This window comes from Zalophus californianus, chromosome 1, assembly GCF_009762305.2.
Source record: "Zalophus californianus isolate mZalCal1 chromosome 1, mZalCal1.pri.v2, whole genome shotgun sequence".
Lineage (NCBI taxonomy): Eukaryota > Metazoa > Chordata > Mammalia > Carnivora > Otariidae > Zalophus > Zalophus californianus.
Window position 1 is genome coordinate 15,869,886 of NC_045595.1, and position 13,557 is coordinate 15,883,442.

Genomic DNA, 13,557 nt, shown 5'->3' on the forward strand with positions numbered 1-13,557 from the left:
CCCCAGAGGGTGAAGCCAGCAGCAGGCAGACTTCTTGCAGGCCCCCATCTGAGAATAACCTGTAGACTCCAGTAAACGTGTCAAGGGAGACCTGTTCACGAGAGGCTTTGAAACATGTGTGGGTGCTCCAGGGAATGTCATTCTCCCTCCCCTGCTTCGTCAGAAGCTCTGGGCTTACAGTCACGTGTGAAACTGTTTGACTTAATTTGGAATATTTAGAATAGAGCTAGGCAGGTCAAATGAAATGCTCCTCGCGTCAGAAGTGAACTTGAGCAAGAGATGGTCTCAGTTTGGCTAATGTCTGGGCTTGTTTTTGAGGTGCTGGGAGAAGAGGATCAGGGGAAGGGGCCACGGGGCTTGGCTGAAGCCCCAGTGGGAGGGGGAGCAGAGGAGGGCCAGGGCGGGGATGCGTCAGGGGGACTTTTAAGAAGTTCTGATGGATGTATGACGGCCTTCTCGGTGTTCTCCCGAAACCCTCAGTAAAATCTGTGTGTGTCAATGCTTTCCTGGTTGGATTTGCTTAAGACATGCCAGCTCACTGCACTTAGTCAGAAGGTACCCAGCAGGAGAGAGAGAGCAGAGGTGTCTCTAGGTGGCCTGGACATACCGGTGTAAAGAACAAATGGGTGTGGCTCTGTTTCAGGAAGTCTGAGGTGGGCAACGCAGGAGGGTCCAGGTGCAGGCCTGCCATTGAAACCTCACCCCACAGTGCCAAAACGTGGCTTCTGAAGAGGCTTCTGGAAGGCTCTTGGGAGGGAAGTGGGGTGTGCTGGCCAGAGACTCTGCCAGCGATGGGCACACACAGCCAGTTTGCCAAACAGGACTCATTCCCAGGGGTTCAGCTCCGGAAGTTCAAGATAAGTGGGCAGGAATTCAAAACCTCTCAACCTACCAGCTCTGTCAGGCTCGGGGTGTGGGTCGGAGAAGTAAAGACCCATATACCCTCCTCGCCTCTTCAAAGGTTAGAAACATTTAACTTCGTGGAAGGGGACCGGAGACAGATGGTCCTAACGCCCCATACTATCGAGAAACCAATCATGGCACTGGACTGGGACAGGAAATGTGTGGTATAGCCTCAAGCACTGACATATTAATGAAGGTGTAAACATCCCGGTCTACAGCACCTTTTACCTCAGAACTGTAGGTCTCCTTACTGCTGACTCAAGGAAATGATACGCAGTATGAAGTCACTTTAAAAAATAAAAAGGTGTGAAATGTCATGAAGTAAAGGGGCTGTAAGCTGGGTCTCCGTGTGTGCTCTCTGAGTCCAGGGCATGGTCAGGACACCTAGAAGTGAAGGTGGGTGGCAGCCTGCCATGCTGGCTTTAGAAAAGCCATCATGGCATGTCTGCAGAGAGCCGGTCAGGACAGACGCCCTGGGGAGAATCGTGAGGACAGCCCCACGTCCAAGTCCTTTTTCCACTGATGAGCGAGGGCGAACGGAGTGTTCAGTGGTGACGCCCAGCAAACTCAGGGTAGCCCGGAACAGCGGAGCAAGGCACCGTGAAGCCAAGTGTGTGGGTCAGACAGACACGTCCACACACAGGCCCTGCAGAACTTAATGAGACCCTCACACGACAGCGCATGTCCATGAGCTCCCCAGGGATGGGCTTGTCCTTAATAGCAAAATGGCCACTGTAACAGCATTTAGAACATTAAGACCCTTTCAGTGCCAAACATCTGAGGCTGTGTTTTTAATCAGCCTTATTAACCAAATTGATTTGATATATATATACATATACGTGCAGCTATTTATTTTAAGAGGCACCTCGAAACATCCTCTGGGGGAGGGGATCAATAGTTCCTTTGTACTGCAAGTGAAAATACTGCCCAGCTTTTTATTTTTTATGTTGTGAGATCCCGGGTCCACGTTCATGGCCTAATTTTTAGGTCATGTTTTTAGCATCTGGCCCAAACTCATCTACCTGTACTATACCAAGAAGCTACCCAACAGCAGTGAAGGGCAGGAAGTCTGCAAGGGTGCACAAGAGTGGATTCTGCTTTCAGCCAGATCACTGTGCTGACAGCCCGATGCCAAGCTGCACCCTGGTTCGGACCCTGTCCATCTCGGGGAAAGTCGCACAGCTCGGGCTAGGCTTATTCTGAACTTCTGGAAGTGGCTGATTATATAGCCTTAGGCTATTTTAGCCCAAAAGGCTGCCCCCCAGCCCATGAGGGCCTGAGGGGCTCAGCAAGGCTTCTTATCCATTCACTTTTACCTTCTGGCTTGGCGGCCTGGACAACACTTGATTGTTACAGTTAGCCCAAGTACCCAGCAGCCCTGTGGCCCAGTGCCCAATGACCCAGCATCATTCCACCCAAGGGCGCCCAGGAGAGCGGAGCCTTGCACAGGGATGAGACAACTGGAGCCCGTGGGAAGCAGAGCCCACACAGCCGCCAGGAACCAGCAATGTCTGTGCAAGCAGGGAGTGCTTTTTGCTTTAAGAAGTCAGTTTCCCTGGCCTCGGACTGTCTAGAGGTCTGTGCCTTATGCGAAAGGGAGATTTAAGCATTTTGTAACCCTGGGCCCTGGGGACTAAGCTAAGCTTATTTCCAGACTTCAGCTGTCTGAAGCCGTAAAGTCAAAGGTCTTTGTTGCTCTGAGGAGTGGAAGACAGGACAGTGATGCTAAGAACTTCTTCCAGACCTTTGGAGAGGAGATGAGACCCCTCTCCAGGTGTGTGAGGCATCAAAACGCTCTACGTCGGGGACCCGGTGGTCCCGCCAAGCAAGTTCTCACAAGACCGTGGCGCTGCATGGATATTAAAGAAATCCCATAGACTCTTCACGGCCAAGGTCTTTCCTCATTTTCTCAGATGTCAGAGACTGGAAAATGCTCGGCCCTCACTGTCTGTGTACCTAACGCCGTCATTCTCTAGAAGAAGCAGCCCGTCTGGCTCCAGATGGCAGGGAGTGGGAGAGAGAGAGCACCTGACTCTGCAGCCTTTGGGGTAGGCCGGCCAAGGAGCACGGCTGCTGGCTTTAAAGTGACTCCAAACATACTGACAAGATGCTGGAAAGAGAGACGAAATGGAGAAACCCTATAGGCCTCCTGCCCAAAATCTAGGGGTTTACTCACTCCTGAGTGTGCACCGTTTTTCACTCCCAGAGGGACTACGCTGAAGGTGGGGGGCGGGGGAGGGAGGGCAAGCAAGAGAGGGAAGGAAGGAGGGAAAGAGAGAGAGAAAGAGAGAAAAGAGAGAGAGAAAGGAGAGGGGGGAGAATGTGTTGTTCTGGAGTCTTCTAAAACAGCAAAGCGCTGGCTGGCTGCTCGAGCGACACAGAACTGAATGTGGGAAGCTGCTTAGCATGACCAGCATTTTAAGAAACGTCCCTTGAGGTCTCACATCACTCTCTTCATTATCAGTACAAACTTCCTGAACAAATTATAGGGAAAGCACCTTGTAAACTCTTAAGAATTTTATCTAAGGAACGAATTCTTTCGAAAAGGCGGAGGCGGTCGTGCGCTGTACGCCCTTGATGGGCCCCCAAAATAGCCTCAGTGTGAGCAGCCCACTCTGAGACCGTGCACGCTCGTGGTCTGAAGAACAGAGTCAGGACCAGGCCATCCCTTGCTTGGTGGGCGCTCACTTGGGTGGCTCCCCTGAGCGAGCCCTGGGCACTGAGTGTGCCCGGATTTCCTTACTTCCTCACCCGCTGTCCACCCCCACCTCCTCACGGAGCTGCCTGCAGCGCAGGTCTGGGCAAGAGATGCTACGGCGGACAGAGGAAGATGCGGGGACCTTGGCCACTCGGCTTACCTCCGGAATCGACCTGACGAATCGGATCCCGTCACTGGCTCCTTTCACCTTGGCCAGGCAGGCGCAGAAGTAATCCCAGTAGTCTTTCCTACTGCCCAGAAGGGTGGCCTTCTCCTTCTGATCAAACTGTGGGGACAGAGGGGCCGAGAGAGGAGGGCCAGATGCGTGGCTGATCATCCCACCATTTAAATGATCAATAACAGCAACAGCTTCTTAGTCACCCTATCCTGGAGGAGGCCCTTTACAGGCACCATTTTTATTGACTGGCAAAAGAGGGATGGTATTTCAACCCCCAATTTACAGATGAGGAGACTGAGGCTGGGAAACGTTAAGCAGCTGGCCCAGGGTCACACAGCCAGTGGGATTCAGGAGTAGCAGCCCCCCCAGAAAGACTTTCCCTCGGAGGGGCCTCTGTGCATAGATCTGGGTGGAAGACCACCAAAGGGGCTGTTCACACACAATGAGGACATTTGAGAAAAAGTCTCGAGGGCAACATGAGGACTGTCAACTTCATCTCAACTTAGGGAAATGAGTTCAAGACATCTTACCCTGGCAATTTAAGTTTCAACACTGTTTTAATATATATGTGATAAATCCAAATTAATGCCAGCTGTCAGTCGTTTCAAATCCAAAACCAAAATGGGCTGACTGAAAAGAAAAAAGATCATGTCCCAGTGGAAGTTAGAAGCAGCTGAAAAGGGACTGAGAGGTGAGTCTCTCAACACGTTGGGGCATTGCCTCCAGCAGGCGCCCATTCCCTAGCTGGGCTTTGCTGGGATGTGACACTGCACACTTTGGTGTTCAAAAGGATAAAGGTGTGTCTTTCTATAACATAACATTTTATGGTGGTTTTTTTTTTTTTCTGGTTATGGAAGTTAAGATACATACATTGTTAGAAAAATCTGGATAAAACTAGAAAAGCAAAAAAAAATCATAATGCCCAACACCCCCTCCCTAAGATTACTTCTGTTAACATTTTGGTCCATTTCCTTCCTGCCTCCTGTGATTGCCTCTATTTTTCCGCAACTGCAGAGCTCTCTAGATCCGTGCTTCTTTAAGCAAGCAGACATCAGCATCACACTGTGAGCATGTTCAGACAAAACTTCCTGGGCTGACCTCAGAGATCCTGATTTAGCAGGTCAGGTGGGCACAGAGAATACATTTCTCACCTGCTCCCCAGTAATGCTGATGCTGCTGGTCTGTGGACCCCACCATTCTGAGCAGCAAGGCTCCAAAATGGGAGCTTCTAGGTAATCTTCAGAGAGTCCACACACTCCTAGAGAGTGGGTGACTGGGTGTGTACACATAACAGGCACGTCTGTTTGGGGAGAGATCCCACAGCTTTCACCAGACTCTCAAAGGGGGATGCGACTGCCCCAAAGTTAAGATCTCTGCTAGCCAATGACCTTGTGACCTGCCTTAAGATGATCTAAATCTCTAAAGAATGTTCTTGATGCCTACAATCATCCTAAGGGGCAACATTCCGATTCTCCAGAGGCTCACACTTGGGAGGCTCAAGCTCCAAGCGACCCGGGGCTGCTCCGACCTTCAGTCTAACCAGGAAGGCTTACTGGCTCCCCAGAGCTGTCTGAACCACATCCTGAATGCTGATGAGTCACCCGAGCGGGAAAAAGAGAACAGAGCAGAAATCAACGCTGTACAGGAGTCACTTACTTGGAGGAGATACTCAAGTTTATAAGAAAACTTATGCAGGCTGGTGCTGTCATCCGTAATGGGCTCCCCAGCTTCCTTAAATTCTCTGCTTAGCTCTGTCACAGCATCTTTAAGACAACAAATGGGAACACGTAATGGCCTGAGAGAGAGAAGCAGAATAACCCTGGGAAGCACAGGGAGTAAGTAGTCAGTGATGGCGGAGCACCTGGGAAGCAGAAAGTGGGATGTAACCCTAGAAGGAGGGAATGCTGAGTCTGAAGGCACTCAGGGATCCAGAGAGCCCACAAGTACTCTACCACCACTCCCTGACTGGGCACATTTCTTGGTCCTCCCTGTAGGCCTTGTTAATATGCATGCAGGATTTGGTCAATGAAGGTTTGCTACGTGCATGAATCACCCAGCAGGCCCCTCATACTGACTTCCAAAAAGCTTTATCCTTCCTTCTGGCCCTGTGTCTTGCTGTTCCTCACTATAACCCTACCTGCTCAGTACAGGCTAAGTCCCGGCTTCAAGAAGACCCAGAATGTGCAAATAAGAGTCATGAGAACAACCCCGAGAATGACAACAATGACATCTGCTTCTGTGAGCTGAGTGCCCACCAGGGGCCAGGCCTTTGCCATGTCTTTCTCATTTAATACAGCCCGGCGAGGCAGGCATGGTTTTATTTCCACAAATCCAACAAGCAACTGGTTTTAAGAGGATTCCAATTTCAGAACGGTTAAAATGTGGGGGGGAGAAAAGTACAAGTGGAGAAGGATGAAGGCTGATAGCATCATCCGTGTTTGGCAGATAAGGAACTCCGGGAGAGGTCAGAGCACTTGGCCAGAGACCACGGGTTGCAAACGGCAGAGCTGGAATGAGAAGCCTGGTTTCTCCAGGGCTTTCTGACTCTGGAGCCTGCCTCTCCACTTCTAAGACAGCCGACCTCCCTGTGCAGAAAAGAGGGAAAACCACCTTTATTCTCACTTGCAGCCTCTGCTGTGGCACAGAGGGACGGCGAGGAGCTGCGTTGGGTGTAGATACTGGAAAGCGTGCTTACGGTCGAGATGGTTGGGGCACGTTGCACAAAACCATCTTGCTCTCTGATGGCTCGTGAGGAAGAGGCACCCGCAGCCCCTGCTCTCTAGAACCATGGCTGGAAAGCAGACCTGCCCGGCACCGAAGCTGAGCCTGAGCTGCTAAAATTTCATCGACACTGACCCCTCGGGCAGAGGTCAGCAAATGGCGAAGATAGCTCTTGGGACTGATTCTTATACCAAGTGACTGCTACCCAGTGGCACTGGCATCCTCTAGAAGTGTTTGCTGTGGCTGGCATCGAGAGCTGGGGGGGGGGGGGGGGGCAGGGACCAGGAAAGACGCACAGCCTTCCTCTCCCACCCTCAGGCGGGGTTTAACGCTCACAACCTGATCTGGGAGCTCCTGAAATTCTGAAAGAAGGAGCCTTGCATATGGAATAGGAAGTGTTCAGCTCTAATCTCTGCTAATCCAAACGCATTACTTACGAATACTCTTAGTTTTCTGTGAATTATACTTTTGCCTCTGCCAACAATCTTGAGAAGTGGGTGTCATCATCAAGCTGATCCAGCACGTGAAAGAAGAGGACCTTGGAAAGGTTACGGGACTTGTCCAACATCTTCCAGGGTGAAAAGGTGGAGCCAGGAGCGGACCCCAGGGCCCTCGTCACTGCTGTCACCAGGAGGATGAGTGGGCTGCCGTGCAGAGGCATGAAGGCTATGTGCTGCCCAAGGACACCTCAGTTAGGGATGCACCATTCCCCTGCTCCATGCCAGAGATTTCTTGTGTGCCGATGAGGACAGTTACCAACAGATGCAAGGGAAGGGTCTTGAGAAAGCAGTGTGTCAAAGCACTTGGCGGGCCGGACTGAGGGACATTGAGACGGCCTTGGGATGTCGGGGACGACCAGACCAGCCAGGATGCGGGGTAAAAAGGGCACCTGAACAATGCCAATGCTTGTCTCCCTCCCTGGATCAGGAGCGCTAGCAGAGGGGTCCTGTCTTCCTCCCTCTTCCCTCCCAGTAAACACATCTGGGTCCCAAAGTCGTCCCAGACAACCAGAGACTGACACGCAGAAAAGAGGGCCTACTTTGTGGAGAGACTTCTCAAGGCCAGTGGTGAACTCAGATTTGCAGAGACTGTCATTTTACTTTCTCTGCTTCTCTGTGTGTGTGTGTGTGTGTGTGTGTGTGCACATGTGGGTAGGCTTAAGAAAAAAACCCAGCTAATATTTTAGCTGGAAGTAGGCTGGTGTGGTTGAGTGTAGACTCTGGCACCTGGTGTGTGTGCAAACCCAGGCTCTGCCTGACTGGATGTGACCTTAGGCAAGTCACTTAACCTCTCTGTGCCTGTCTCCGCATCTGCAGAATCGGGGTAATGGCTCCTACCTCACAGACCAAATGTGAGGACTCCATGAGTCATTATCCTTAAGGCATGTGTAGGACAGTGCCTGGTACATGTGAAATGTCATGTGATTATTAGCTATTCAAGGCCCCAAATGCTACATAAATGGGCAGAGAAGCCTGGGGGGAGTGATTTTTATCTTAGCGCCTTTTGACCTGCAGAATGAGAAGCGTACAGTGGCCGCCACTTGCCCAGTGGCCCTGGGTGTGACAGACTGCAGTTGGTCATCACTGGGCCTGAGCAGGTAGGAACCTGGACCTTCAGTCTGTCAGGAGAGCATCACTGTAATCCCTGCGACACACAGGAAGCGGTCAGCTTCAGACCGTGTGGTAGCCAATGTACTAGCTGGTGATTTGCAGGGGGGGGGGGTGGGAAACTTGCCAGAATTCTGAGCCCTGGGATATCACCTAGAAGGGTGAACTCGGGCCCTGGACTCTCCTCCTGATTCTACTCCACTTCCCGTGTACCTCCCCTCCCCTGCCCTTCCCCAGGGAGATCAGAGTTACGAGTCTCAGTGGGTTTGCTGAGCTCAGGCAAGTCTGGGAGGCAGCAGGCCCAGAACTACAGTGCGTCATAGGAGATAGGCTGTCCGCCTGCCAGGACTAAGGAGGAGAGCAAAACAAGAAAGACGGGTGCCTGGTCATCCTGCTCAAAGGGAAGGAGAACGTCCTCCCCAAGTGAGCCAACTCCACTAGAGCCCAAAGGCTCAAGATTCAGCCAAAGACTTAACAGGTGGCTTGAAAACACACATACACACACACACTTACTGAAAGCAGAGCCAGACCCAGAAAAGGGTAACGGATTTTGTTCACAAACTGACTTCACAGTACCCTCAGAGGAGAGCCAGGCCAGCTCTCCCAGCCTGACCTGGGGCGGACACCCGGGCCCCAAATACTTCCACACGCCGTGTCCCCACGGCTCCCATTTCTCCCCGCGTGACAAGCACAAGAGAGTGACAGCAGGAGCACAGCCCCAGCTCCCCGCCCCCCAGCCGAGCCCCACGTGCCTCCCCCTGCCCAACCAACGCACCTTGCAAATCACGGATGATTCTCTGCAGCTGGCTCTCTGCCATGGGGGATGCCATGGCGACTGGCTGCAGGCCGCCTCTCTGGGCTGTGCACCTCTTGCCTGGGTCCGGTCAGCACAGATCAGACTCCATGGCAGCACCTGCACAAGGGGAGAGGGAGGCCGTGGAGGAAGCAGTCACGGACGCCCCGTGAAGACAGCGGGAGAGGAGTGCTGCCCTGGGCACAACGTCGCCCCATCTGGGCATCTTCCCTCAACGGGCAGGGCTTGACCTTCCGCAGGGGCCTTGCTCGGTGGGCATTTCTCTGGCTGGCTTCTGACGCGCCTATATTTAGACACAATGACCTGGGCTGGGCCTTAAAAAGCAGCAAGCTCAACCGAACAGCATGACCCATTCCTTCTGAGCTTCCCTCCTCTTCTACCCTCTTGGGCAGGATGGCTTCACTCTCCTTCTACCTTTAGAAATGCCTCCCGGGGGCTCCCCTCACCCCCGTTCACCAAGGCCAGCCCAACCCACAGAGGGCCCGCTGAGCCGACGGACGCTGGCCACCACCAGACCCCTGTCTCCCCCACGCCTGGCCCCATGTCCTCCCCCAGCTTGCTTCCTCCGAGGAACAGTCAGTAACCTCTGGCCGGGTGGCGGGGGAGGCGGGAGGCTGAGGACCCTTGGGGCTTCGGGATCAAGGAAAGCCAGCCTTGCCTGGTGGGGGAAGCAGCTCCCTCGTAGGGGCTCAGCAGCTCCAGCTGCCCAAAGTCCAGCTCAGCCTGGCTGTGCAGACACCGCCTGGCCTGCACTGGGGGCCGGCGCAGCCCTCAGGTCCAGTCTAGGGACACGTCTCTATTTTAAGCTTGGTTACGGTCCTCTTGTAGCTGGTGAGTCCTGAGTTACCGGCCCGGCTCGGGCAGCTGCTCAAGTGATCTAAGGACACAGTAGTGGCTGAAGACCAACGGAGGTGAGGAGACACGGGTGGCACTGGGAAGAAGTCTGGATACGCACCGGGACGCTCTTGTGTCCCTCCTTTAGAACCTCCGATTCTTTCCTCAGATGTCCACCGCGAGGTTGCGCAATGCTTGCTGGCAAAAGCCGACAGGAAGACTAAGGTGGCCACTGGGGGGCCGCCACGAAACGAGGGCTTACTGTGTGCTGGGTGCTGGGCCCTGTTAGGTGCTTGACACATGTGAACATTTTAATCTCACAATCATCCTAGTGTGGTAGGTAAAGTGCAAAGGAGAACCTGCTGTTCTAGAAGTCCCATGACTTGTCTAAGGCCATGGGCCAGTAAGGAGTAGAATCGTGGTTTGAACCCTGGTCAGTCTGATTCAAACCCTGTGGATCTTGTAGCTGATATAGATCCGTCACTATTGCAAATGACCAACCACTTCCCCCGGCTTCTAGGAACCGCCCCCTCCAGCGTCTCCCAAATAATGCGCCGCCACCCCGAGTGTTTCTAACATGTGCTGGCCCTCACTTTCTCACAGCCATATCACCCTTCCTGCTCCAAGAGTCCACAGGAGAGAAGACTCTGGGATAGAAATGGTCCCAGGTGTCAAGTTCCTCCAAATATTTACATAAGCATTCCAGCGTGGGCCAGAAGTGGGAAGGGCCTGTCACTGGGCAGATATGCCAAGGCCTATTTTTAACTAACAAAACCAGCACAGCAATGACTCGGTGCAAACAAGGCCCAAAGAGGGCTCCTCTGGCTTAGGGCGAATGACAGGCACACGCCGATACCACCCTCCCAGTAATTCCTGACATGGAGTCCAAGAGATGCAGGGGATCCACAGAGAGCCTTCCAAAGGCCCCTCACAAGGGAAAGCACCCTGCCCATCACAGGTACCAAACCGAGGGTGGGAGTGGTTTTCGAGAAGCCAGCCAGCCCATCCCTGGGCATCTCTCCAGGTCACCTAAGCACAGAGCCTAAGCAGAGACCAGCCAGGGCCCTACAGAGACATCTGCAGGGGCTCTGCGGCCCCGGAGGACACTCTGCCCCTTCCGGAGAGGTAGAGGGTCCTCGCTGTCAATGCACAGCTGCCCCAGAACCACACTGTCAAGCGCCTACTATGTGCCGGCTGGGGACACAGAGGCACGCAAGGCACCGTCCGGCCCTGGAGGAGCTAAGCTGTGCGCCAAGGAGAAAGACAGAAAAATATCCAGATATCTGGACACGGCAGGAGAGGTCCATACAGAGATATGAATAAAAAGTGATGGGTACTCAGCCATGAAAAGGGCTGAGCCGCGGATACATGCAAGAAATGCTTTCTGCAGAGTGAAAACAGCCAGCCTGAAAGGCTATATACTTGATGATTCCATTTGCAGGCTATTCTTGCAAAGGCAAGACGTGGGAAGAGAGATCCCCTGGGTAGTTGCCAGGGCCTGGGGGTGAAGGGGAGGGCTTGACTCTGAGAGTCTCCAGAAATTGGGAGAGGCAGTTCCATTCTGTGCCTTGCTTATGGTGGTGGTTACGTGACCGTATGTGTTTGACAAACATGTAATTGTCAAAACTCACAGATCGTGAACGGGGCCTCAACAAAAAAGGCAGCCCTGTGATGAATTCGGAAAGATGCCATGGGACCTAAGGAAGGGAAAATTAATGCTGCCTGGGGGAAGGAGAGGGTGAGAGACGGTGGCAACGGAGCTGGGCCAGGCCTGCAAAGTGAGGGTGAAGTCTCTGAAGAGACCCAAGGAGGAAAGGGCACCAGGTTGGGGGGGGCAGGGAGTAAGCCCAGAGAAGCTTCTCTCCCCGACTTCTCTCATTTCACTGCGGTCAGCGGAGGGCCTTGTCGTTCCTGGGAGAAATAAACTGAGACGAAGACGACCCATACCCCCCAAGTCCTCAAGAGCAGCCCCTCACCGCCGGGCCGGGTGCACGCTTCAGACTAGGGTGAGATCCGCACAGGTGGACGAGGGCAGAGAGCGACCCCAGCAACAGGTTCTGAGTTGCTTCACCTGGGCTCCGGCCGGGCCCATGCACCAATGGTGGAAACCAGCCCTCTCTGAGGCCTGGCCAGTTGGAAAACGAGGTCTGCAGACCAAAGCGGCGTCCTAGCATGACAGGCCTCAACAGGCAGAAACGGGCTCGAGACTTGCTGGCCCCTCTAGGGAAGTTGTGGCCACACATGCGCGGGAGGCCTCCTCCGCCCCAACCTCAGAGCGCGCTCCACTGATGCCAAGTTCCCAGGTCACGGGGTGAGCTGGGCTCAGCTGCCGAGGATGCAAGCTGGTTTTCCAAAAAGCCTGAGTCACCACCAGGCAGGTAATGTGCCCCAGGAAACAGGCTGTTGGGGCTGCAGGTCCCGGTGGGCTTCCCCACCGAGGATGCGGGTCCCACCTCACAGGGTTTCGCGAAGTCAATCGGAGCCTCCTTGGAAGATCATGGCTACCATCAGGATGCTACTTTCCTGGGCATGGGAAGGATGGCTCTTAGCATTTTGCCCCCCTTTTCCCTGGTCTGAGGTCATTATTAACCACTGGAAGGCACAGAACGAGGCACCTTCTCCCACACCGTGGTCCACTTCCTTGTGTCTGGAGATAAACTTGCCCTTGGGTTGAGGGATGAGAGATTTTTTTATTCACAACGCTCCTGACACCAACACTGGCTTTTTTGCACACCAATAACCAGTTCTGACACCAACTACCTGGAGCTCGGGCAGACAGACCCCACAGGTCAAGGGCTCTGTCCACAGGACTGCTCTGGCTTCACACGCCGGCCACAAGCCCCAGGCTGCTTGTCCTTCTGACCAACTGGCTATAAATTGGGGGTCCTCACGATCCCCTCCTCAAGTTCGATAATTTGTTAGAAGAGCTCACAAAACTTGGAGAAACACGACTATGAGCAGTTTATTTTAGAGGATACAATTTGGGAACAGCAGCCAAGGGGAAGAGATGCAGAGCTTGGGGCGGGGAGGGGTTGGTTTGAGGTGTGTAGGGCTTCCATGCCCTCAGGGTTCCCCACCCTCCAGCACCTCAGCTGTTCACTGACCCAGAAGTTCTCAGAACCCCATCACTTAGAGGAGTTTTTATGGAGTTTTAATGGGGGCTTCATTACATTGGCACTGCTGATTAAACACTGGCCTTGGAGATTAACTCCATCTTCAGCCCCTCTCTGCTCCCAGAGGCCTGGGGTGGGGCTGAAAGGTCCAAATCTCTAATCACATGGTTGGTTCCTCCGGCAACCAGCCCCGTCCCAAAGCTATCCAGGGGCCCAGAGTCACCAGATTAGCATAAACTCAGGTGTGGTTAAAAGAGGCTTGTTATGAATAACAAAAGACACTCCCATTACTCAGGAAATTCCTAGGGTTCCAGAAGCTCTGTGGCGGGAACCTGAGACAAACACCAAATAACTATTTCTTATTGTATCACAGAGATCCCAGACTTCAGGCCTGAAGCAGCCTGATCCTGACATCGCATTAGCAAACGACTCTCATAACTCAGGAGACACTTAGAGCTTCTAACCACACCATCTTGGCTACCCACAGCTGCTTCAGCACCGGGGGAATGACTCCAGGACTCCCACACCTCCCAAGACCCCCAAAGCGCAAATCACCTCCATGAACCCAGGGTCCTTGCTGCAGGACCTACAAAAACCTCCATCGCTTGTCTCTGGCAAGCTCTTTCAAATACCAGAGAAATTCATTTCATAAAATTTCGTAACATTTATAAAAAGAACATGAATCCCCT

General features: G+C 53.2%; 1 protein-coding gene across 1 annotated transcript in view; it reads right to left on the reverse strand.

Annotated features, from left to right (window-relative positions):
• The window catches only part of FYCO1 (FYVE and coiled-coil domain autophagy adaptor 1), a 73,530-nt gene that overhangs the window by 53,917 nt on the left and 6,056 nt on the right, over window positions 1-13,557 (reverse strand). The window contains 3 exon segments of the mRNA XM_027587782.2: window positions 3,762-3,887; window positions 5,436-5,542; window positions 8,883-9,020. Coding sequence (XP_027443583.2) covers window positions 3,762-3,887; window positions 5,436-5,542; window positions 8,883-8,937 — 288 coding nt within the window. The 5' untranslated portion in view covers window positions 8,938-9,020.